The sequence below is a fragment of the Pristiophorus japonicus genome, chromosome 3 (genome assembly GCF_044704955.1).
Source record: "Pristiophorus japonicus isolate sPriJap1 chromosome 3, sPriJap1.hap1, whole genome shotgun sequence".
Taxonomy (NCBI): Eukaryota; Metazoa; Chordata; class Chondrichthyes; family Pristiophoridae; genus Pristiophorus; species Pristiophorus japonicus.
In genome coordinates this window covers 204,476,074-204,503,953 of record NC_091979.1, presented here as the reverse complement: position 1 = coordinate 204,503,953, position 27,880 = coordinate 204,476,074, and the positions used below count along the sequence as shown (strand labels likewise).

The 27,880-nt window shown below is 41.8% G+C and overlaps 1 protein-coding gene across 2 annotated transcripts in view; it reads right to left on the bottom strand.

Annotated features, from left to right (window-relative positions):
• The window catches only part of bard1 (BRCA1 associated RING domain 1), a 228,838-nt gene that overhangs the window by 44,011 nt on the left and 156,947 nt on the right, over positions 1 to 27,880 (bottom strand). For both annotated transcript variants that reach the window (XM_070876214.1, XM_070876215.1), the window contains exon 7: positions 2,065 to 2,173. In XM_070876214.1, coding sequence (XP_070732315.1) covers positions 2,065 to 2,173 — 109 coding nt within the window. The remainder of the gene's footprint in view (positions 1 to 2,064; positions 2,174 to 27,880) is intronic.

Sequence of the window (27,880 nt, the reverse complement as noted above, 5' to 3'; positions counted from 1 at the left end):
GCGGGTCTGGTGACATAATTTGATGACGCGTCATCAGCCGGTTTCCTTAAAGGGACCGTGGCCAACTTTATTTTGACATTTGTGCTATCAGTGTTCTACAGCATTGAGGTGCTGCAAACACTGACAATCACTGCACAGAGGTGCAGGGCTACACTCAGGCTCTTCCATGACACCCTCCATACGCTTATGGACCGAGTCATAGCACACAAGGAGGTCTCCTCCCTTCCAATGGGTGGAAGGGACCTCCCCAGGAGATCAATACAGCCTGGTTGCAGATTGCAGAGGAGGGCACAAGCAGGAATGTGGTCAGGAGGACCTGGCTGAGTGGTGCAAACCTTTCAATGATCTCAGTAGATCACGAAATGTTAGTACAAAGCCACACTCAACTTTATCCTGCTGTGCCTCTCATCACATCTCCATCACTCTGCCTTCCCTACCCTTACACATCCTTACTCTCACCAACGTACCTTGCACCTCCACCCATCCCACTCTATCTACATTATGACCAGCGACCTCTCAAACTCACCGTAACACAATTATATCAACTAACAACACACAAGGGTAGGCACCTGAGTATATTATCGACTGTTCACAAAGTTTCTGTTAATGTGCTGCTAAACATTGAAACCTTTATTTTCAAGACTTTGCATTCTTGGACAGATGTGTATGCGCCTTTGGAAGTGGCTTAGTGAGTTGCAGTGAACGGTGAGACATAACACTACTCCCTGCAATGGTAATGAGTGTGAACAAAATGGCTTGGGCATTGTAGGGATGCTTTATGGTGTTGGTGTGGGTTTGTACCAATCTGGTGCATTATGTGGCAGCCAGGGTGTACAGTGTCAAGTGAAGTAAATCTGGCCATGGTGAGGCCATCCCTGGCCTCCTGGGCAGCAATGTGGCTTGTGTCCTATGCACCATCAGTTGATTTCGGACAAGGTTGGTGTTGGTGCTACTGGTGTTGGGGCTGATCGTGAGGACCAAGGTGAGAAAGTTTTAACGGCACCCAAGCTGATGGAATAGATGGCAGGTGAAGTAGAGATGACAGAAGCAATCTGTTAATGGTGGGAGTGGTAATGAGGTCAGACTGGATGGAGACGTGTATAAAGATTTGCAGCATTCTGAATCTGTAGTGGAAATGCAGTTTAGAGAAGCTAGTGGTTAAGGGAATATTGCTCAATCAGCTGGGAGCTTTGTCTTGACATTTGAAGCTGTCAACTCATCAGCTGATTCAATGGCCAATGACCTCCCGCATCAGTTTCACAGACGAGGTCTAGTCACGTGGGAGACTGGTGGGCGACCTTTCAAATTCAAAAAGCTGGGAAGAAAACAAGCCACTAATGATTTTAGTTGTCTCCCTCGACGTTGCGTGCCGGGTCTGCTCAGCGCTGACAGACCTGACATTTGGTAACTGCGCATGGCAGAGGGTTAACAGCAGGGTCCGGACCCGCTGGGGGAATAAAAACATTTTCCCACCCGACCCGCCACCGATCGTGCCCGCTGAACCCCTGCAAAATTCAGCCCTGAATAAATGAATTAGAAAATGTAGCTATCCCCGATAGCTGATTAAGTCCACAATGTGATGTGGTTTTAAGTCCAGGTTTGAGCCCGGTTTATATACAGTTAGCTGATCTCAGTTAGTGTGCAACAACTGGGCTAGGGATTAGTGAGAAGAAAAAGAAAAAAGAAAAATCAGCCAGGGTACCCATCCCTAACCACTGTCCAGTGATCCCTGCTGAAAGCATGTGGAGATCGAGAGGGGAGATTGGGCTCGTCTGTGGTACCCTTCGTGGTTGAATAGCATACAAACAGTCACCATCTATGTTCATGCAAGAATGGCCGCTTGGGTGATGTACTAAAAGCCTTCCAGTATACATGGAACTGCACACAAATAAATTGGACAATACGGAGCTTTTAAGTATCCATTAAAAAGTCTATTTCATAGAATATTGTAGAAATAAAAGATGCCTTGATCGTTAAAGACAATTAACAATAATGAATAGATAGTTACTAGAGACTAAAATCCTTAAACACTAAAAGGATCACGTCCCAACAAAGAATACATACAGAAAAGCACTGCTCAGCAACTGGATTTTCATCTTTGGGGGAGTGCTGTAGAGCGACAATCATTTCTTCAGATTTTGCATAATCAACAGGCCGCAAACCAAAGATATTGCTGAGGAGACAATTTAAAGGTGAACATTTCAACAATTTGGTACATGACAGATTTATTCCTAAAAAAACATATTGAAATGTGGAGATCAACGAGAGTTCAATTGTTCATAGCGCTATTTTTGTGAAAACCCACAATTGATTATTTTGGATAATCAACCTTTATTTAAAAACATACTGACTGAAGACTCAGACATTGTACTCGGGAAGCGTAGAACCACCAGCTCAGTATTTTGTACAGTTCAAATTTAACACTTGGAGAATACTAACATTTCTACATACTAAAACAGGACGATTGTCCACACATTTTACAGGCCATTTTTGAACATGCATTTAGTATTGTGCAAATTTTAGTAATCACACATAAAGGGAAAGTTTTCACTGTCCCATTTTTCCCCAAAACACATCCACGGTTTAATGGCTGTAAGCAACTTACGCAATTGGTTGAAATCTAATGAAATTGAACTTCTGTAGATCGTACATCAGTGCTAATCAGTACATCAGCTTAGGTAGCTTTAACTTAATCAGTCTGAAACAATGCTGGCAGTCGGGTGAAAGAAAACACCTGGTCAAGTTTGGCACTATTTGTAAATGGATTTGATAGGGTAGAGAAGATGTTTCCACTTATGTGGAAGAACAAAACTAGGGGCCAGAAATATAAGATAGTCACTAATAAATCCAATAAAGAATTCAGGAGAAATTTCTTTACCCAGAGAGTGGTGAGAATGTGGAACTTGCTACCATAGTTGGTTGAGGCGAATAGCATAGATTCTTTTAAGGGAAAGCTAGATAAACACGAGGGAGAAAGGAATAGAAGAATATGCTGGCAATACTCAGTTCAGACAGCATCTGTGGAGAGCGAAACAGAGTTAACGTTTCCAGTCGATGACCTTCCATCAGATTTCCATCATCCACAGTATTTTGCCCTTGTAGAAGGATATGCTGATGAAGTTAGATGAAGAGGGTTGAGAGGAGGCTCATATGGAGCATAAACACCAGTATGCACCAGTTAGGCCGGATAGCCTGTTTTCTGTGCTGTATATTTGATGCAACTCTATGTAAAATCTGATTGGACATTTTTAAGGGCATCATTATATTACAGGCACTGCTAACACAAGCACCTGTCTAGAATGTACAGTTGGCATAAATATGTTAAAGCTGTTGTGCATTGCACTCTGCCCAGTGACTAACAGGGCTAAATGCATTCTTGGAAATCGTTTAAATGTAGCGCGTAGGAACCTTTAAAAAGTGACTTTACACTTGACTGCACTGCAAACCTCAGGCAGTGAGAGAAAACCTCCTGATGTGGTCCTATATCCCAGGAGTGAGATTGCCAATCTGATTGCCGAGGTATATTGCTGGGTTTGTAAGAATAGACATCTGAAATCATTCTACCTTAATACAAAAATAGCAATATAACAGCACGATAACTTCCTGAGGGATGTCTTGGCATCAGTACAGCATACATGCTTTCTCCAGAAAATATTGTAATATGAGATCTTACAATGAAACCTGGCCTCACTTTTTTTCTTAAATTTGTGCCTGACATGGACAAAATCTTAAATTTATTCACACTGGAGGAACCCCTCATTATGTTTACATCATAGGCAGTTGGTTCCAAGTAGAGCCATTATTGAAAGGAACCCAGCAGATGATAGAGAAAAATCACTTTTAATGAAAGTAGGAGTTTAAGCTATTGATGCAAACACGACATGCTGCAAGAGTGCCAATTTTCAAAATACATTCAGCGGCTGGTGAAGGTCAATCACTTGTGGTACCACGGGCATCAGTCATCATTAAGTACCTCCTCGAAGTGGCATTCTTGATACATGAGGCTAGACCCTGAGTGTTGGCCAGTCCATTAAATGGCAGGATCACACAACCAAGCCAGCATACTACTGGCACCCTGACATCAGCTAACTCAGCACTGATTGGGAATAGGACCTGAAAAATTTTGACCTGTATAGTTTTGACAGCTGAGCCACAGGGACAACCTAATGATTACCTGTTCAATAAAAGTCCTTCTACTTTTACCTCTCTTAGTCCCTTGGCACTATGCACAATCATCAGACCAAACAAACAACCATATCCCATCATTCTATGCTTCAACCAGCCAACTGCAACTTGATTTACACTTGATCCTTCCATGCCTCCAACGCGCACCAAGAAAGGTGGGTTAAGATAGTAGCTGAGCGCATAGAGAACCACAGGGCAGTAACCATGCCCTACATCATTGGGCCACAGGGTGTCAGCACACCAACATACTTGTCACATTGGGCTGGCTCATCGTCAGATTTATTTTTAAATCTAAATCTTGTTCCATGCAGTGCTCGTCATTTAATGTACTTCTTTGATTGCATTTCTAATCACTGTATTGTAATCCTCCCCATCACAACTTAGAAATGTATTTCCTCCCAATATGTAGGTCCATACACTACACACCACGACCCAGCTGAGGCAGGTATGCAGGCCTCCCTCAGACCATGCCAATGCTGACCATCTAACTTCCAACCCTTGCCACCTTGCTAGCTGACAGTGTAAATGGAAAGTTTTCCATTCCCCAGCTCTTAACATATATCACCTTGATAAGCAGAAAAAGAACAGGCTGTTTTTTTTAAATAAAGTGCAGTATTTGCATTCTGTCAAAGCTTTAAGGTTTTCCTTTTAAAAATTAATTGTGTTAATTGATTTCCTGCTCTCATGGAATGACACCCATTGGCTTGAAAATATAGGATTTAAACTAACGTGTACAAATGGTGATAATGTGCAATCACATACATCATTTCCAATTTGTTTCTGTATTATAATACATATGGCTTTGGATATCACAAATATTGTTTAAGGTTCTGTTATCATTCAAGGGAAGAAACGCCATAAAATACTTCTGCGCAACAGATGGTTTGTATGGTTCCCAAAGATTGAATTGTTAGAAAACTGTGCTGTCACTTGCTTTGGAGTGAGTTGTATTGGAAGGTGTGTGAAGTTTTTGTTCTAAGTTCCCTTTAACTGTGACAAATGCAGAGCAAATTTTCATAGAATCATACAGTATAGGAGGCAGCCATTATGCCTGTACCTACTCTTTGAAAGAGCTATCCAATTAGTCCTACTCCTTTGCTCTTTCTCCACAGCAATTTTTTCTTTTTCACGTGTTTATCCAATTCCTTCTTAAAAATTACTCTTGTATCTACTTCCACCACTCTTTCACGCAGTGCATGCCAGATCATAACTCTGTAAAAAAATTCTCCACATTTCCCCTCTGGTTCTTTTCTTCTTCCAATCTTGGATCATGTCCAGAAAGAACACTTTGAGCTATACGCCAAGGTGAAGCACTTGTGGATACCAATCTCCTACTGTGGTAATAGCAGCAGGAGCAATTTGAGATGATGAACTGAGATGTATATTGCATAAACTCAAGTGAAATTTTTCCTATAAGAAAGCAAGAGAGGTCAAAGTCACACTGCACACGTGGTGAATAGCAATGATGCAGCTTAATGTCTTTAAGGATGATGGCTATGGCAGGAATCAGACCAAGAACTGAGGATGATGCATTTTTTTTAAAGTTTTGGATGAGTTCCTTTCTTATACTTGCACATTTAATATGCATTATTGGAGCTCCTGAATGGCTAGTTAGTAATATGTGGATGATGCTGGCAAGGCGACATTCATTGCCTATACCTCTGCCAATTCAGAGGGCATTCGGAGTCATCAATGTCGTATGTGGCTAGAGTCACATGCAAGCCAGACTTGGTTCCTTCCCTGAAGGACATAAGTGCACCAGGTGGCTTTTTACGACAATCAAGCATATTCATGGTTACTTTTTTCTGATACTAGCCCACATATTACCAGATTTGTTGAACTCAATTTCCCAACTTACCATCTCTTGTCACATAACCACCAAACTAACATACCCGAAAAGGCTTAGTGTGATTAGGTGTCAACCAGTGGCTCAGTTGGTAGCACTCTCGGCTGAGTCAAAAAGATTGCGGGTTCCAGTCCCACTCCAGAGACCCTAGCACAAACATCTAGGCTTTCACTCCAGTACAATACTGAGGGAGTGCTGTACTGTGGGACGTGCCATCTTTCAGATGAGACATTAAATTGAGGCCCTGTCTGCTCTCTCAAGTGCATGTAAAAGATCCCATGGCACTATTCGAAGAGGAGCAGGGGAGGTAACCCAGATAGCCTGGCCAATATTTAACCCTAAATCAGCATCACAAAAAAAACATAATCTGGTCATTATCGCATTGTTGTTTGAGAGAGCTTGCTGTGCACAAATTGGTTGCCACGTTTCCTACATTACAACAGTGACTACATTATAATGAACGACTTGGAAGAAGGGACTGAGTGTAATGTAGCCAAGTTTGCTAACGAATCAAAGATGGGAGGAAAAGCAATGTTTGCAGAGGACATAAAATCTGCAAAAGGACATAGACAGGCTAAGTGATTGGGCAAAAATTTGGCAGATGGAGTATAATGTTGGAAAGTGTGAGGTCATGCACTTTGGCAGAAAAAACAAAGAGCAAGTTATTATTTAAGTGGAGAAAGATTGCCAACTGCTGCAGTACAGCAGGACCTGGGGGTACTTGTGCATGAAACACAAAAGGATAGTATGCAGGTACAGCAAGTGATCGGGAAGGCCAATGGTATCTTGGCCTTTATTGCAAAGGGGATGGAGTATAAAAGCGGGGAAAGTCTTGCTACAGCTATACAAGGTATTGGTGAGGCCACACCTGGAATACTGTGTGCAGTTTTGGTTTCCATATTTATGAAAGGATAAACTTGCTTTGGAGGCAGTTCAGAGAAGGTTCACTAGGTTGATTCCAGGGTTGGGGGGGGTTGACTTATGAGGAAAGGTTGAGTAGGTTGGGCCTCTACTCATTGGAATTCAGAAGAATGAGAGGTGATCTTATCGAAACATATAAGATTATGAGGGGGCTTGACAAGGTGGATGCAGAGAGGATGTTTCCACTGATGGGGGAGACTAGAAATAGAGGGCATGACCTTAGAATAAGGTGCCGTCCATTCAAAACAGAGATGAGGAGGAATTTTTTCTCTGAGTTGTAAATCTGTGGAATTTGCTGCCTCAGAGAGCTGTGAAAGTTGGGACATTGAATAAATTTAAGACAGAAATAGAGTTTCTGAAACGATAAGGGGATATGGGTTATGGGGAGCGGGTGGGGAAGTGGAGCTGAGTCCATGATCAGATCAGTCATGATCTTATTGAATGGCGGAGCAGGCTCGAGGGGCCATATGGCCTACACCTGTTCCTATTTCTTATGTTCTTATGAGCTCCGCTAGAGAGTTGGGAGTTACATTTGGCTTCAAGCTCCTTCTATTACCATGGTTGGACTATGAAGAGCTTTGACCACAACATGCCAATCAAGTTCAGCAGAGCGAACTATTTTATAATAAAGTCAATTTCAATTAAGGTTATTTTCAGAAGCTTTCCCACATTGTTCCTATCCTGATTTGCATTTTTAAAAATAGCCACTCATCAGATTACTTCATTGCTAAAACTGATTAGGATTACACGTTTTATATTAATCCATATACAAACCACATTGGCCTGAGTTCTTGGTCCCAGATTCTTTCCACAGCCATCATCCTTGAATACATTAAACTGTATCATTGCTATTCACTATATGTGCAGTGTGACTTTTTAAAGGCTCACTAGGGACCTGTGAATTTGACCTCCACTCATCTGAGATGGAAAAGTGCTAATGGTCTAATTAACAGAAGCCTTCGCTGTCATATTCTTGCACTACAGCTATAAATTTACTACAGTCCAGCGAACAAGGTTAAACAGAAGGTTTTTCTTAATTAAAACTACAAATATATATGAAACAATACTAACATCTCACAGCTAATATTCTTTCAATTCTATGAAGGAAATATGGCGGAAAAGGGTATTTTGGAACAAAAAAGACTAATAAGTTCACACGATTTAGTAATGGAACTGCAAAAACTGTATTTATCATACTTGTGTTTCAGTATCTGATTAGAACAAAGATAAGGTTCCAAAAGCTCATCATTTGTGATGAGTTCAGAGAGAACAGTTTGCCAAGAATAAATATGGCAATGATTTCTTCTAATGTCTTATGTGCAAGAAAGTATAGCTCCATATCATATCTGTCAGAACATCCCAAAGTGTTTCACAAACATGAATTACTTTTTAGTATAATAGCATTGTTATGCAGGTGAATGTGGCACCCATTTTGTGCTCAGGAAGGTCCCCAAAACAGCAATGAGATGAATGGACAATGAATCCGCTTTTAATGGTGTTGGTTGAGGGAAGAATGTTGACCAGGCCACTGGTCTTCAGATAGCGCCACAGGAATATTTAACATCTCATCCAAGCATCTCTGATAATACAGAAACATTTCTGTACTGCACTGAAGCCCTAGTGTGAAAGTTTGAAATCACAAACCTTCTGAATCAGTGGCAGAATTGCAACCACTGAGCCAAGCTGAAGATCTCCCCTCAGTGTTATTTCTAGTACCCGAATACGCTTACGATTTTGTTACAAATATCAACCAGAGGAAAACTTTATGCTTTTGTTTCCAATGTCACTACATGAAGACTAAAGACTAATCGCCAGTAAAGCTTATTTGAGAACAGCAAAGAAAACAATATCAAGAAAACAAATTCAAGGGGCACTTTTGTTTTTCTAATAACCCGAAGCACAAGTATGATAAATATCCAGTTGTTTGTAGTTCCATTGCTAACCCGCATCAACTTAACACCTTTTTGTTTAGTTCCAAAATACCCCATTCCAACATTGCTCCATCGTAGTAGTAGTATGTTGATTAACTGTGAGATGTTAGTATTTTTCAAATATATTCATGAAAACCTTCTGCTCAGCCTTAAAAAAAAATAAGGGGATGGCTCTACTTTATCCTGTAATACTTTCTACATTTGTTTCCAGAACACAACACAAGTGGTCTGATTAGCAACATGCTTCACTTTGGGCATTACCATCTGATGAAGCAGGCAAGGATACTTCAAACATAGCTTTGCTGGGCAAAACTTTTTCCTAGCAGGAGCTGTTGTGGCCTGCAGCATCTAGCTACCTAAACTTTCATGAAGACAACTCATCAGTTCTGGTATGGAGCTGGTACGAAATCAGAAGCAAAAAAAAGTCATAAAAAATTCACTGATGAGCTTGCTCTCTTTGCTGGATAAGCTCCCGTCACAGCTTCACAGCAAATTGAAATTCCAGAAGAAAGGAGAAGTTGGCCATATAATAAATATGGAATACCTTCCTCATGGGGATGGAAGGCAGCGATTCATGGATTGGCTCTGCATGGTTCTTGACCTGGGCCACAAATGCTGCTGGCATTCTGAATTTTATAACCTCCAAGCTTTTGAATCCTCCTGTGAAATTTTGGGTGGAATGCACAAAAAGTGAAGCATTTAATTAGAATCCAGAGCCTGCACGTGAACTCGAGGCAGATTTTAAAGCTAGCTGTATGGCCCATGGGACCGAGAAATGCTCTCCGTGCTTTGCAGAAACAGTGTAAATGAGAATTGCTAGATTACATTATATAAGGCATAGGAAAGGGAAATGTGTACAAAAATAATATGCATTCTAACTATTCCCCATCCCCCCACCCCCAAGCCAGACAGCACAGCATCCACTTGTGTTGAACATAATACATGAAAAGATAAACAGTAATTTTAAAAAACACCATGGCAGTAGAACTGGGCATTTTCACAGTGGAAAGAGCATTTATTCCACTATTTATCCACAATGTATTTGACTAAGGGAATATCAAGCAGATGACTCGATGGAATAAAGGAGGCAAAACTCATTGCTGATGATCAGTAAATAGCCAATTGACAAATGTAAGAAAATCCCTGATCAAAGTAGAGTTAAGATATTGCAGAAAGTGGAACAGGAAAGAGATCGAGGGGATTGCTTTCCACAGTGTGATATAACAATGAGACAAATACATTTCTTGGTATGCTTGGCCAGAAGAGAGAACTTGTATTGATATAGCACCTTTCATGGCCTCACTGGTTGTAAAGTACTTTTGAATTGTGCTCACTGGTGTAACGTAGGAAATGCAGTAGCCAATTTGTGCACAGCAAAATCCCACAAACAATAAGAACATAAGAAATAGGAGCAGGAGTACGTCATATGGTCCCTCGAGCCTGCTCTGCCATTCAATAAGATCATGGCTGGTCTGACCTTGGCCTCAACCACTTTCCTGCCCGTTTTCCATAACTCTCGACTCCCCTATAGTTCAAGAATCTGTCTATCTCAGCCTTGAATATATTCAATTACTCAGCTTCCACAGCTCTCTGGGAGAATTCCAAAGATTCACGACAGTCAGAGAAGAAATTCCTCCTCATCTCCGTCTTAAATGGGCGACTCCTTATTCTGAAACAATGCCTCCTAGTTCTAGATTCGCCCACGAGAGGAAACATCCTCTCAGCATCTACCCTGTCAAGCCCCCTCAGAAGCTTATATGTTTCAATAAGATCACCTCTCATTCTTCTGAATTCCAATGAGTACAGACCCAACCTGCTCGACCTTTCCTCATAAGACAACCCCTTCGTCCCAGGAATCAACCTAGTGAACTTTCTCTGAACTGCCTCCAATGCAAATATATCCCTCCTTAAATGAGACCAAAACTATATGCAATACTCTGGGTGTAGTCTCACCAACACCTTGTACAGTTGTAGCAAGACTTCCCTACTTTTATACTCCATCCCCCTTGCAATAAAGATCAATATTCCATTTGCCTTCCTAATTACTTGCTGTACCTGCATGCTAACTTTTTGGCCCAAGTTTCCACGCGATAAAAAACGGGCGCCCCTCCGAACTGGGCGCCTGTTTTTCGTGCCGAAAAAAAAACGCGCGATTCTGGAGCGCCCTGCAGCTCCATGTCTGCTTGGCGCGGCGCCCAGGGGGGCGGAGCCTACCACTCGCGCCAATTTTGTAAGTGGGAGGGGGCGGGTACCATTTAAATTAGTTTTTTTCCTGCCGGCAACCCTGCGCGTGCATGTTGGAGCGTTCGCGCACGCGCAGTGTGAAGGAAACATTGGCACTCGGCCATTTTTGTAGTTCTTTGTAGCTGTTTAATTTTTGAACATTTTTTAATAAAAGCACATTGCCATCAGCACATCAGCACTGAGGCTTCTTGCAGCAGTGAGTTGAGGCCGTCGGGAACTGCCGTCGGGGAATGGCTGCTGAACTTGTGAGGCTTCCTGCAGCCTTCTCACTGTCTCCTCCCCCCCCCAGTCTAGAAAGGCTTCCTCCCTCCCCCCCCTCCCCGCTGCGTTCGGTCGGGCCCGCACTCCCTCCCTCCCCCGCGGGAACGAACAGCTGCCTCCTCTCCCCCCCCCCCCCCCCCCGCGGGAACGAACGGCTGCCTCAACTTGTGAGGCTTCCTGCAGAATTCTCCGTGCCTGAAGCACTTTCACACAGGTAGGAAGATGGTTTATTTAATATTTTCTTTGCTTATAAATTTTTATTCAGGTTGGATTTATTTGTATAATATTTGTATAAATATAAATAAGGATTTATTATAGAATTTAATGACTTCCCTTCCCCCCCCCTCCCCCCCCACCTCGTTCTGGAAGCCTAATTTGTAACCTGCGCCTGATTTTTTAATGTGTAGACAAGGTTTTTTCAGTTCTACAAAAATCTTCACTTGCTCCATTCTAAGTTAGTTTGGAGTACGTTTTCACTGTGGAAACTTTGAAATCAGGTGTCAGTGGCCGGACACGCCCCCTTTTGAAGAAAAAATTCTGTTCCAAAGTGAAACTGTTCTAACTGACTAGAACTGCAGAAAAAAAAATGTGGAGAATTGCGATTTCTAAGATAGTCCGTTCTCCACCAGTTGCTCCTAAAAATCAGGCGCAAATCATGTGGAAACTTGGGCCCTTTGTGTTTCATGTACGAGGACACCCAGATCCCTCTGTATCGCAGTATTCTGTAGTCTCTTTCCATTTAAATAATATTTTGCTTTTCTATTCTTCCTACCAAAGTGGATAACCTCACATTTTTCCACATTATATTCCATCTGCCAAATTGTTGCCCTCTCATTTAACCTAACTATATACCTTTGCAGACTCTGTGTCCTCCTCACTTGTTTTCCTCCCTATCTTTGTATCGTCAGCAAATTTGGCTACAATACACTCGATCCCTTCATCCAAGTCATGAATATAGATTGTAAATAGCTGAGGCCGCTGCATTGATCCCTGTGGCACCCTACTTGTTACAGTTTGCCAACCTGAAAATGACCCACTTATCCCGACTCGCTGTTTTCTATTAGTTAGTCAATCCTCTATCCAGGCTAATATATTACCCACAACACCAGGAGCTCTTAATAATGAGATTAATTACCAGTGATGTTGGTGAAGAGGTAAACATTGGCCAGGCCACTAGATGAACACCCCTGATCCTCTTCGAATAGTGCCATGGGATCTTTTACATCCATCTGAAGGGGCAGACAGGGCCTCCGATTAACGTCTTAGCCAAAAACACTTCCTCAGCACTGCACTGGAGCGTCAGCCTAGATTATGGTCTCTGGAGTGGCAGTCCGGAGTGGGACTTGAACACATGACCTTAAAACACTAGGGCATCTTTCGTATTCGGATCTTGAGTTGAGAAGAAAGCAAATAGATATTCAAAATGATGAAAAGGAAAAGATGAAATGGAAATTAACATCGTTTGAACTCAATTCATGGCACAGACTAGTTAAACAGCTCCAGATTCGGACATCCAGTGAATTCCCCAAAAAGCCTCTTTTCATAACCGAAGCATGAACTAAACTTGTACTAAATACAATAAATGCAAAGACTGCAGAAAGGTATGCGTCATTCACAGGGTAATAAAAGGAAAGCAAGTATTGCTTCAGGGTTTGGCAAGAATAGCCAGAGGCAAGGTAGGGAGACGACATGGATTTTGAAGCAATGAACGTGTTGGAAGTTACAAGTGGGAATTACAGGATAGAAATAACCAACTATATTTTTAATCATAAGATAAAAGCAAGTATCTGATATGCTGGCACTGCCATTTTTTCCCCTCTTTTGGCACATAGAAGTCTTGTTGGAAAACATGCTCTATTTTTATAAATGTAAAATCAGTTAAACAGCAACACTTACTATATTCAGGGCTGATTTTGTACAGATTGAGTTCTGCGAAATTGGCAAGGAAATCCACTTGCAAATGGCCACCAATGTTTTAACCAAAACGGATTGCCTGAACACTTCAAAAATTCATTTATATTACTGATTGTATACATATTGGAGGCCAGACTCATGGCAACACTTTTTGACACATACTGTAAACTCTGATGAGCTGCTTAATGGGTATTATACAGCTGCTATGCTTCATTGATTAGATTACTAATATGCCACGGCTTGAAATTCAGACATACGCTTTTCATTCAAGTTTATTGTAACAGTTAAAACTTATTAAATGACTCATGCGGTTTTCTGGCAATGATTATAATAATTAATTTAACACTGTTTCACGTTGCTGAAAGCCCAACATCTAATGAACAGAGATTTGGCACATTACCAAATACTTCATGCCTTCCACTCAGATTAAACGTAATTGTTTAAACCATAGCAAGGCATCATGGGAATTGCAGCTCATTTACTACTGTCTAGCGACTCAGAACTCTGTGTACATCATCAGCGCACTCACTCGAGGCACTTGGAAAAACATTAATGGCTCTCCTTGCAATGTGACTGCTCATTTTTCTCCCCCCAGGCCAGCAATGGTGATTAACATTTGTCGGCAGCTGCCCAGAGTCTGTTTGCTCTGTCTAACTAGCACACAAACCATCGCTTTGTTGCAGTGTAAAATTGTGAAGACAGTAAATGAGAACATACGTACAACACAGCGTCAGCTTTTAAAAAGGACAAGAACAGATTAAGCATTTCAGGTGCAGACCCGCCCCCCCACCCGTCAAGTTTCTCTTTTTGAGGGACGTGCTGTGCATTTTTTGTTTTGTTTCTTTTTTTAATCCATATGGCATTCTGGATTGCCAAGAATTTGGAAGTTTTGAGGTTATCAGGTTCATTGTTTTCTCTAATAAAGTATATTTCTAATAAACGCCCCGAGAATAATAAATTTGTCGGCTTCGTTAGCACTCACTTTTTAATTAGTGAAAGATGTTAGAATGTGTGCAGACAGATGGTTGAGCATTTGCTATTCCTACAGCGGGGTTTGAACTAAGAGGAGTTAAAACACCACTAAATACGCCATTTACCTGGGAACCAATGACCTGAATAGAATTCAATCTCCTCTACATTTGGGCAGAACGTGGAGCCTGATGCAGTACTGGTTATGTATTGGAAGGCAATGATTACAGTCTGATGAATGTGCCGCGCTGCACAATGGGGCAGAAAACCAGCAAGTATATGAATTAGGCTATTTACAAAATACCTTATTCACAATTAGTTTAAAAGGACCCATGTGACGTGGGCACTTTTACTCAGTAAGGGGAAGAGCAAATCAGCATCATTTACACGAGTTAGTGGAAATCAAAGCAAGTGCAAATTCTTACACGATTGAGGCAACATACACTATCCTTTGATGCTCAGGTCTAAGATTACATTGTGTCTATGCAGGCTATAAATGTTACCTCTGGTATAGCTACAAGTTATTGATTTAATGAAGCTTCAAAAAAACAATGAAACAGATATCTACATTAGAACGCATACCCTGCCAATAAACCCATGCAGCACTTTTTAAAATCTTTCTTGTTTTCCAAATTTCACTTTCACCTTTCATAAAATACAATCATAAATAATCATTGTAATGCATAGAATCACCAGCCTGATGCAATGGCGGACAGCTGAGTGTGAAATATTGCAGAGATCCCTGGCCGAGGCTGCAATGATCCCAATGCAGAAAATGCCAGCACAGGTAGTACCTTCGCATCCATGGACAGAGCGGTGGCATTCCTTGAAGATGGTTTCAGGTCTGCTTCCAGCATCTTGCATAACTCACACAAGGCAGCTTTTGGAGCACTTCTAGGACAGCCCAAAACAAGAATTGTATGCTTAGTTTAGTCTAGATAGTTCGGTAACTCACGACTAATGTTCCTGCTAAGTTGTGCAGCTGCGCAGCAGTCTGGATGTCCCATGCAGAATTTTCAATGGAAGAAACTACACAAGCGCGAATATTTGAATGGTCTACGAAGCCAGTTAAAGGGACCGTCCACCAAAAAAGTGATCATTGCTCATGAACCTCCTCAGTCTTCCTTGAATCAGTTGGATTCTTGTCTGATCCCATTGCTCCTTCTCCAGGAAGACCAAGTACAGAAGAATGACCCACACTGGTTTCCCATGGCATTTCACTTTTAAGAGATAGTTCAGAGTCCTTTTAAACTCACCTCACTCTGGAACCACAGCTTCAGGTCTTAGTAATAACATCCCCAAATTATAGTAAATCCACTCATGCTCACCGAATTATACATGGATATGTCTCCTTGGTTAAAATAATAGATTTGAGTTTGCTGCCTTCCAGAAGCCTCCCCAGTTTTTCTGTTCTCTACCAGCAGATCTTGTGCACAACGCAAGGAGAAAGAAAGACTTGCATTTATATCATGCCTTTCACAACCTCAGGATGTCCCAAAGTGCTTCACAGCCAAGGAAGTACTATTGAAGTGTAGTCACTGTTGTAATGTAGGAAACGCAGCAGCCAATTTGGGCACAGGAAGCTCCCACAAACAGCAATGTGATAATGGGTCAAAAATTGTGGTCAGAGGTTTCCCCCGGGCGAATGCCTCGGACCACAAGAAAAAAATCTGAAAATACCTGATGGTCCCGCTCCAACGTAGACTTCAGGTCCCAGGCTTAGCTGAGCAGCCCAGCGCAAAAGCCCACATATTCCAGGAGCGTAAGTGCTTCCTGGCATCACATGGGCCTGGACCACCAATCACAATGCAGTATTCTCATTGATAGTAATGGATCCATTACTATCAATGAGAATATCCCTAAAATCAAATAAAACACACAAATAAAAAATATTTACTTTTTTTTAAGTAATAGAAATTCAATGTTTTATACAAAAATATGTTACACATAAACTTACCTTCATGGGCAGGGTTTTTAAATATAAAAATAAGTCATAAAATTTATTTTTTCTATCTTTTAAAATTCTTACACTGGTAAAAGCAGGCTTAACGCTTGCTTTTACCAGGTGTAAGAGTTTGAAGGACATTCGCTGGGCAAGAGTTGCGTAAATAGCCCAAATCTCCACCCGCGAAGGTCCTTCTCCCAGGACATTTTGACAGATCGCAAATTCCGGGTTTATTCGCACGCCTAAACCCAGAACTTGTGCGGCCTCTTCAGGCGCGTGCGTGCATTGTACGCAGCCGGAGAGGCTGCAATTTATGGCCCAATGACCAGATAATCTGTTTTTAGTGATGTTGGTTGAGGGATAAATGTTGGGAGAACTCCCCTGCTCTTCAAAATAGTGCAGTTGGACCTTTTATATCCTCTTGAGGGGGCAGACGGGGACTCAGTTTATAGTCTCATTTGAAAGATCGTGCTGCACTCCCTCAGTACTAGAAACATAGAAAATAGGTGCAGGAGTAGGCCATTCGGCCCTTCGAGCCTGCACCGCCATTCAATGAGTTCATGGCTGAACATGAACTCACTGCACTGGAGTTCAGCCTAGATTTTGTGCTCAATGTCTCTGGAGTAGAACTTGAACACACAACCTTCTGACTCAGAAGCGAGAGCTCTATCCACTGAGCTACGGCTGACAAGGAGGGGCTGGATGATGGTAAATCTCAGGGATGATCTTGCACCATCACATATCATTCACTTGCAGGGGATATACAGGTCAAAGCTTCAGCACTCAGATCAACTATGGGGAACAAGAAAGCACTGAGCTTTTAAAATATTACAGGATCATGAAAGGCAAGATCGTGGCATTCATCCAGATTCACACCAAGCGTGTATTGGCAGATTCAAATGTAATCGATATATTTGAGCCATATCAGAGCAGATATTGGCCATGAAACCAATGATAAGGAAAACAATTCAATAAAACAGTATGCTTAGTCTTCTAGTTAATTGTCCTATAAATATACTGTAGCACCCCCTATTTGCTCTAGATATCTCTTCACGGCATTGGTCATGAATCTTTGGAGATCTACGCACAAAAATGCCCATCTCTCTCTTTTTCACCGGCTTTACTACTTTTCCTTGAAGGATCTATATATATTCAACATTCGCCTTGCCCACACGCACAACACTGCACTGCACTTTTCCAAGTTAAACATTTGTCAATCAGAAGCTCAATTCCCCAGCTCATCTAGATCTGTCTTTAGTAGTGGAACATCCTCTACAGTCTTTGACTCAGGCACATATCTTTTTATCATCTGTAAACTTGCAGATCGCTCCCCAACACTTACATCTGGATCAATGATAAAAATAGTAAACAGCAATGGTCCCAACACCGATCCCTGCGGGACATCACTTGTGACCGATCTCCAAGCGGAACTAAATTAATCTACAACTACTTACTGCCTGTGGTCTTCCAGGTAGTTCTCAATCCAGCTCAATATATTACCACTAATACCGGAGCTTCAATCTTGTCGAGGAGCCGCGTGTGAGTTACCTTGTCAAAAGTATTTGGGAAGTCTAAGAAGATGTCTGCTGGGTTTCCCTCATTCACCACCTTGATAAATTCTTCAAAGCATGCAATCAAATTAGGAAGACAGCACCTCCTTTTTTTAAAGCCATGTTGGGTGTCCCCGATATATCCTTGTTTGCCTAAGACATCCCAAATAATTCCTTCAAATATTTTCCCGATTACAGACATCAAGTAATAGGCCTACAGTTACCCAGATCTGTCTTAGTTCCTTTTTTAAAGATTGAACATAAGAGCATAAGAAATAGGAGCAGGAGTAGGCCACTTGGTCCTTCGAGCCTGCTCCGTCATTTAATATCATGGCTGATCTGATCATGGACTCAGCTCCACTTCGCTGCCCGCTCCCCATAACCCTTTATTCCCTTTTCGCTCAAAAATCTGTCTATCTCCGCCTTAAATATATTCAATGACCCAGCCTCTACAGCTCTCTGGGGCAGAGAATTCCACAGATTTACAACCCTCAAGGAAGAAATTCCACCTCATCTCAGTTTTAAATGGGCACCCCGTAATTTTAGTTTCTCCATGGGTGAAAATATCCTCTCTCTGCATCCACCCTGTCGAGCCCCCTCATTATCTTACATGTTTTGATAAGATCACACCTCATTCCTCTGAACTCCAATGAGTAAAGGCCCAACCTACTCAACTTATCTTCATAAGTCAACCCTCTCACCTCCGGAATCAACCTAATGAACCTTCTCTGAACAGCCTCCAATGCAAGTACATCCTTCCTTAAATACGGTGACAAAACTGCACGCAGTACTCTAGGTGTGGTCTCACCAATACCCTGTACAGTTGTAGCAGGACTCCTTTGCTTTTATACTCCATTCCCCTGGCAATAAAGGTCAACATTCCATTTGCCTTCATGATTACTTGCTGTAACTGCAGACTAACTTTTTGTGTTTTATGCATAAGGACCACCAGGTCCCTCTGGACTGCAGCACTTGGCAATTTTTCTCCATTTAAATTATAATTTGCTTTTCTATTTTTTCTCCATAAGTGGATAACCTCACATTTTCCCACATTATAGCCACGGATGGTTATCCCTTTTCTTCGTCTTTCCTTCTCATTGGGATATATTTTTGTTGAGTTATGAAATATCTCCTTAAATGTCTGCCACTGCTCATCAACCATCCCACACTTTAATCTGTTTTCCCAGTCCACTTTAGCCAACTCTGCCTTCAGACCTTTGTAGTCCCCTTTATTTAAGCTTAGGACACTGGTTTGAAAAGCAACTTTCTCAACCATGCTATGATCACTCATTCCTAGCGGATCCTTTACTAGGTGATCATTTATTAATCCTGTCTCATTACACAGTACCAGATCTAAGATAGCCTGCTCCCTGGTTGGTTCTGCAACGTACTGTTCAAGGAAACTATACCCGATGCACTCTATGTAAACTCTTCCTCAAGGCTACCCTAGCCAATTTGTTTTGTCCAATCAATATGAAGGTTAAAATCGCCCATGATTATTGCCGTTCCTTTTTTTTTTTACAAGCCTCCATTATTTCTTGATTTATACTCCAGTGCAGCTATTGTTAGGGGGCCTATAGAACAGCGACTTTTCCCCCTTATTATTCCTTATCTCCACCCAAACTGATTCAACATCTTGATTTTCTGAGCCAATATCATTTCTCATTAACGCACTGATCTCATCCTTTAGTAACAGAGCTATCCCACCTACTTTCCTTTTCTGTCTGTCCTTCCGAATTGTCAAATACCCCTGAATATTTAGTTCCCAGCCTCGATCGCCTTGCAACCACGTTTCTGTAATGGCCATCAGATCATACCCATTTGAATCTATTTGTGCCATCAACTCATCTATTGTCTTACGAATGCTGCATGCATTCAGATAAACAGCTTTTAAATTTGTTTTTTTATCCATTTTTTTCCTGCTTTGACCCCACTTTCTGATTCACTTTTATGTTTATATATTCTGTCCCTTCCTGTCACTCTGGTTTTCATTTCCCCCAGTGCTACCCTACTCTATTGCCTTCTCCTTATTCTTTAACTTTTTAAATTTCCGCTCACCTAAACCCTCCTCCCCCCTCCCCCTACTAATTAGTTTAAAGCCCTCTCTACAGACCTAGTTATTCGATTCGCCAGGACCCTAGTCCCAGCACAGTCTAAGTGGAGCCTGTCCCAATGGAACTACATTAGCCTCCTTCTGGACTAAGGGAACAGTTCTGGACTTCAGTGAACTATTAAAGATATGGACCAAAGGCTCGTACAGCACCTGTTCCATCTCCCCATGGACCCGTGAGTGGATATCATCCAGACTAGCTGCCCTAACTACTTTATAAATCTCGGCTGACACTCTAGTGCAATGCTGAGCGAGTGCTGCACTGTCGGAGGTGCCGTCTTTCGAATGAGACGTCAAACCGAGACCCATCTGTCCTAACAGGTGGATGTAAAAGATCCATGACACTATTTCGAAGAAGAGCGGTGGAGTTAGCCCCCGATGTTCTGGCAAATATTTATCCCTCAAATCAACATAACAAAAACAGATTATCTGGTCATTACCACATTGCTGTTTGTGGAAGTTTACTGTGCGTAAATTGGCTGCCGTATTTCTCATATTACATCAGTGGCTGCTCTCCAAAAGTACTTCATGGGCTGTAAACCGCTTTGAGACGTCTGATGGTCTTGAAAGGCGCTATATAAATGCAAGTTTACCTTTTAAGGTTCCTAATGCTATCTAAAAACAATAATTTTTGAATATTAACAGAAATTTTGACAGTCGAGCATCATCTTCAAGCATGAAGACTGATGCAAAGTACTCATTTAATATCTCCACCATACCCTGTGAGTCCTTTGTAAGCTTTCCATTAGCAAAGATGCAGAGGAACAATGGTAAAAGCGCAGAATATTTAATTATAGGACACATATTTGTACCAACATTTTTGTCGATAAGAGCAATTTTTATCAGATATAGTCATGCTAAATTAAGACAGGACATAATTAGTGAACAGATATTCAGGCAAACTAACTGCCATATTATCTGATTAACATGTATTTTTGCTCCCACTGTGCTAGTTAGCATGAGCAAAGATTTCACAACACACACAATATGTAGTCCTGCTATGCTCCCAACAGTGCTGCAGACTTGACTGGTAGTGGATATTCAAATAAAAAGATCAGAGGATCAGAGTGTGGCACATAAAATAAATGTCAAAAGAAGCCCAAGTCCGTTTGCATCAATTGTGCTATCAGGATGTGAAGAACTCTAGTAGAAGAGCAGAATTTTCAAGATTTTAAAGCTACAAAAGTGTCAAACGTGTTCCAAGTCAGATGACTGAATGCTGCTCGGAGTCAGTCCACTGATCTTTTTAACGTCAGCCAGTTCAGGCTAATGTAATTGAAGTCACAGCTGTTTAAAGATCCTAAACAAATCAATCAGCACAATAAAAAGCCCTTCATCACATCTGAAACAACAAACTCCTACAAATGCTGACAGACCCACTGACAGCTCCAGTATTTTGCTTTTATTTCCAGTTTCCAGCATTTTGTTTTTATTTTTATTTTGCAGTATCAAAAGATAAATACAAATGAGGGGACTATTCTTAGCTCATGCATTCAGAAAGGCCCTATAGTTTCCCATTATGGCATCCAGCTGTGCCTTAAATGAGCCTAGGGCTTTGCCTCAGCTACCTTACCCAGATGTACATCCCATACATTGATCATTCTTTGGGTGATAAACTTCTTGAACTGGAGATCAGTCCTAAATTTTTCTTTTAGATGAGATATTAAACCAAGGCCCCATCTGCCCCCTCAACTGAATATAAAGGATCCCTTGGCACTATTCGAAGAAGTTGACAGCCTCAGCACTTTGCATCTCCACCCTAACATAACTCATTCAGTGACGTTCTATGCTTCAGCCAATTTCTTAACTGTTCTACAAAACATAGCAACAGATCATATAGTTTACATAAAAATCCAGAGAGAAAATGAAGTAATTGTAGCGAGTATAATTTTCCTAAATTCTATGAATAGCAAAACTGTGACAACGGGTTGGACAGTGGCAAATGTGACTCCTCTCTTCAAGAAAGGCAGCAGGGCTAAGTTAGGAAATTATAGGTCAGTTTGATTGCAAAAATACTCCATTTACCATGAAGCACTTTGGGATGTCCTGAGTTTGCAAAAGCCACTATAAACACGTGTTCTTTCTTTTTCTTTAAACTATTAGAGTTCAGTATATATGACAAAATTACTGAGCACTTGGAGAACCATAAACTAATCAACACCAGTCAACAGCAAGATTTCTAAAAGGCCGATAGTACTTGACCAAATGTACAGAATTGTTTGAAGAAATAGAAACATAGAAATCTACAGCGCAGAAGGAGGCCATTTCGGCCCATCGTGTACGTGCCGGCCGGCAAAGAGCCACACGGCCCTCGGTCAGCAGCTCTGAAGGTTACCTATAAACCTATGAACAATGAACAATGGCGGAAAGGTAAAGAGCACCCAGCCCAACCAGTCCGCCCCACACAACTGCGACACCCCTTGCACCGAAACGTTCTACACTCCACCCCAACTGGAGCCATGTGATCTCCTGGGAGAAGCAAAAACCAGATAAAAACCCAGGTCAATTGGGGGAAAAAAATTTTCTCCGACCCATCCAGGCAATCGAAACTAGTTCAGGAGATAACCCTGCAATACTTACCATCTTAAAATAACAGAGGATAAAGGACATTAAGTTGATGTGGTTTATATGAATTTTCAAAAGCATTTGATAAGAACCCCATGGCAAAGATAATGGCATTATAGAATTAAGGACAATGAGGCCACATGAAAATAGATAGACAAAAAGGATAGAGGTAACATTACATTTCTCAGATTGAAAATATATGGAAATTGGTACTCAAAGGATCTGTGTTGGGGCTGGTATATATGTGTGACAGAGACGGAGAGAGAGAGATCTGAACTTGGAAATTGAAGGAACATTGAAATTTATTGCTGGCACTAAATTCGTAGTACAGCAAATTATGGCCACTTTGTGGAAGAACATAACATAAGAACATAAGAAATAGGACCAGGAGTTGGCCATACAGCCCCACGAGCAGACTCCGCCATTCAATAAGATCATGGCTGATCTGATCATGGGCTCAGCTCCACTTTCCCACCCGCCCCCCCATGACTCCTTATTCTCTTATCGTTTAAGAAACTGTCGATTTTGGTCTTAAATTTATTCAATGTCCCAGCTTCCACAGCTCTGAGTCAGCGAATGCCACAGGTTTACAACCCTCAGAAGAAATTTCTCATCTATTTTAAATGGGCTGCCCCTTAGTTCTAGTCTCCCCCATCAGTGGAAACATCCTCTCTGCATCCACCTTGACAAGCCCCCTCATAATCTTATATGTTTCGATAAGATCACCTCTCATTCTTCTGAATTCCAATGAGTAGTGGCCCAACTTACTCAACCTTTCCTCATAAGTCAACCCCCTCATCCCCGGAATCAACCTAGTGAACCTTCTCTGAACTGCCTTTTGTAAACATGGAAACCAAAACTGCACACAGTATTCCAGGTGTGGCCTCACCAATATCTTGTATAGCTGTAGCAAGACTTCCCTGCTTTTATACTCCATCCCCTTTGCAATAAAGGCCAAGATACTATTGGCCTTCCTGATCACTTGCTGTAGCTGCATACTAACCTTTTGTATTTCATACACATGTACCCCCAGGTCCCGTACTGCAGCACTTTGCAATCTTTCTCCATTTAAATAATAACATGCCCTTTGATTTTTTTCTGCCGAAGTGCATGACCTCACACTTTCTGACATTATACTCCATCTGCCAAATTTTTGCCCACTCACTTAGCCTGTCTATGTCTTTTTGCAGATTTTTTGTGTCCTCCTCACACATTGGTTTTCCTCCCAGGTCAGCAAACTTGGCTACGTTGCACTCAGTCCCTTCTTCTAAGTCGTTGATATAGATTGCAAATAGTTGGGGTCCCAGCACTGATCCCTGAAGGCTGCAGAACAACACAGATTGACTAATAAGATGGGCAGACATGGTTTAATGTAGCAAAATGTGAAGTAATACATTCTGGAAGTAAGAAAAAGGAAAGGAAATACACTTAAAAGGTAACATTTTAAATGGAGTAAAGGAATAGAGGGACCTTGATGTGTGCAGATACACAAATCTTTATAGAGACAATTAGAGACCATAAAAGGCAAGCGGAATCCTTGTTTTTCTATCTAGTGGCATAGAACAAAAAAGCAAGGAGCGAGTGTTGAACCTTCACAAAATCTTAGTCAAGCTCAGTCAGAATACACTTTTGAGTCCCCCTTTGGTGGAAGGATATAAAAGCAATTGAAAAGGCACTATAGCTTGATTCACTGGGATGTTGGCAGGAATAACAGTTTACAGTTATGAAAAGAAACAAGAAGTTGGGGCTTCTTTTTTTTTTAAACTAGAGCTGAGAATTACTGGATAGAGATGCTCAAAATGATAACGGTTATACCTGTATAACAGATCATTTTCATGGGGAAGTGAAACAGTAATGAAAAACACTAATTTAAGATCACAGAAATAAGAGAACTCAGCATATAGTGGTTGCACAGAGGGTGTTTGGGTGTGAAATTCACTGCTGCAAACCACTGTTGAAGCAGAGTCCATAAATACTTCCAAAAGGTAAATAGTTGATTAAAAGAGAAATATTAAAGGGCTTTGGAAGCAAATGGAAATAGGTACCCTGTGAAGAAAAATATCTTGATGAAAAAATGGCAGTATTTTTCTGCTGCAACATTCTATAATAAGCAAAGAGAGGTTGGGTAGTCTTAATGGGTTCAAGTACATAAAAATCAACTGCCCATACATAGTCGGACAATCTTACTCAGAGGAGCTGTAATATCTGGGATGCGGGAACAGAAAAGGGAATGGCAACATGGTTGTAGTACACAGCTTTCATTTGAAAAATGGAGTTCTGGTGTTCTCGATAGCGCACATTGAAGACTGAAGTTCAGTCACATTGTTGGAACAACTGAGGGAGGGCTCTGAATTGTGCAATACTTGGCTTCTCAGTGTTTTACATTGGAGTTTGGTGCAAAATGTGGGGGTGTTCCATTCAACACCACTATTTCCTCAACTTGATCGGCAAAAATCGACAAGATGAACTCTGTGGGTTTTGCAATAAGCAGCAGTGACAAAAATGACTGAAATGAGAAATAACATGTGGCTGAAGATATACAGCCATTGAAAGCAAATAAAATCAGTGGGCTTTATGGAGGAAGCTTGCACCTGGGAACTCGTCCTTGGTGTTTGTTCCATTTTGTAGTAATGATATTGATTAGCCTCCAAAAACCATGTAGAGCTCTTGGGAGGAGAAGGAAATATAATAAATTCAACTCGTACTCTCTTAGATACAATAGGGAGCATATAACTGTGGTCCTATTTATATGATGTAATATGCGCATGTCATGTTGAAAGATTTATTGTGATAAGTTACAAAATCTTTTTTTCCCCCCAGTAAGAAATTAGGTTAGGAAACTGGACGATTCCAAAGCTACAAATAGGCGTAAATGACAGGTCTGCAATACTGCCAGCCCATAGCTTTATTGACCTATATCTGAACCAGATTTCTGGCAAATATTATGTTCAATACTGCATGACTGCACTGTCTGCTAGGATAGATTGAAGTAAAGACATTGAGTGAATGTGCTTTCCACCCAGAGACTATAGATTCTCCCACAAACCTCCCTGGAGACACTCTCCAAGAAATAAATGATGGTAGGTGTATTTAAAAGAAAGATGTTAAAAGCACTTAAAGAGCTGTGCGCCAGAAAATTTGCAATTGATTTTCAACTTTCAGAAATCAAAACCATTTTCAGAGTACACTTAAATCATTTTAATGGGCCATTTTATATACTGCTGTATATTCAGGTTAATGTATACATTTTATCAGATCATTTAACGCAACTACATTACTGCATCAACTTCTGGGCACAAAGAGAATTTGTGAATACGCATTTTCATCCAGTATCAACCTTCCTCGGCTCTCAACTCTAAAAACATTTTCATCCACAAGCAGTAGCTCCCTCCCACCCCACCCTCCCCCCCAAAAAAAAAGTGCAAACAATTGCTCAAAATGTTTTCAGATGGGAAACCAATCATAATGTTGCTTAAATTTTAAAGTAATGTTGATCAGCTTACAGAGTACCCCCACCGCTGCTGTTCCCTGCTGAGCCGGTGACTGACATGCTGGTCTATGGTGTCAGCCAGTGGCTCAGTTGGGAGCACTCTCACCTGAGTCAGAAGATTGTAGTCCAGAGACTCGAGCAAAAAAAAAATCTAGGCTGACACTCAAGTGAAGTACTGAGAGAATACTGTACTGTCAACGACGCCGTCTTTTGGAGAGACGTTAAACCAAGGCCTCGTCTTCTCTCTCAGGTGGATGTAAAAGATCCCATGACACAATTTCAAAGAAGAGCAGGGCAGTTATCCCCAGTGTCCTGGCCAATATTTATCCCTCAATCAACATCACTAAAAATCGATTATCTGGTCATTATCACGTTGCTGTTTCTAGGAGCTTGCTGTCCGCAAATTGGTTGTCGCATTTCTTACATTCATCGTCATCATAGGCGACCCTCGTATCAAGGATGACTTGCTTCCACGCCAAAAAGGAATGAAATTGCAAGTGTTTCAATGAATATTCCAGGTCCCGAACTACATGCTGAAGGGTGGAAGATGCCTGTGTGTGGAATTTTTTAACGTGTGGTGGCCGTTGCACACCAGCCACCACATGGGCTTGACAGAGCTAGGTCTTGGTCCAGCGGCAAGAATTAACCAAGAAGACTGGAGACCAGCTCTGCTGCATGGACCTAGTGCGCACACATATCGCAGTGTGGCTGGCCTGTGCTGCCCCTGGGCTCTCTGCTCTCCTGGGCCCTGATCACGTTGCATCACATTCATTCGCCGCTCCTGCTGTACCTGCCCATTACGACATTACAACAGTGATTGCACTTCAAAAGTACTTCGTTGTCTGTGAAGTGCTTTGGGATGCCCTGTGGTCATGAAAAGTGCTATATAAATGCAAGTCTTTCATTCTTTATGGTTTTTCAGCTTCAGCTACAGTCTGATTCCTGACTTAGCATTTCACTCTCCTGGGCCGAAGTACTCTCCTCTGCCGATTCTGGATCTTATGGTGACCTCCAACTTCACCATCGTTTTTCTGTTCCGCAACCGGATTTTCTTTCCCATGGAAATACCTCCAGCAGTGCGTCCTCCAATACTCTACCCTTCAAATAGCTTCTGGACACACTCACCCGCCACACCTGTCTCCGTACTTGGACAACAGTTCTTCGATGATCCATGCTGACTCCACCCTACCTACGTCAACTTTTATTCCAATGCAGGACCTCTGACTTTAACTCTGGACTGCCTCCTATTGTCTCCCATCTATTCCTTGTTACTACCAAGATATATGTATTCTAATAATTGCTACGTAACTAGGTCTATGTGACTTGAGTTTTTCCTGTGGCTATTCGCATGTGAATTTTGGCTGCTGCTCCGGACCCAAACCCATCACTTCTATTTCCACTTTTTTCTCTCCCTTTTTTACTTCTTTTCTCATTACCCCCTCCTAGACCCCCTCTCTCCTGTTGTCATGCCTTCTTTTATTTCTGCCCTCTCGGGTACACTGCCCTCTTAAATCCCTAACCCAATCCTTCATTATTCCTCAACCTTCCTACTCTCCTGCCGTCGTCCCAAGCTTGACGCCCTCTTAGATAAGTCTACTGCTTTCCTCTGTGCCTCTCTTGGCATTCTGCGAAGGGCCCATCAAGGCAATCGTCACTGCCTACTTACGAGCAGCAACCCCAACTGTCCCATCCTACTCTCTTGCCAACCTTCCTACCCAGCACACCTATTGGAGGCTAATCTTGCCAATTTCCTCCCCTTCCAACTCACCCCTCCCAATGCTGACCCGGTGGACTCTGCTAACGGATTAGCCATCACTGCCCCTCTCCGCATCTCCCTCCAGAATGTCCGTTCACTTGTGAACGAGGCCCTTGGCATCCACAAGCTTATTGTGGATGATTGCGTAGACATCATGGCCTTGACGGAAACCTGGCTGAGGAGTGACAATACC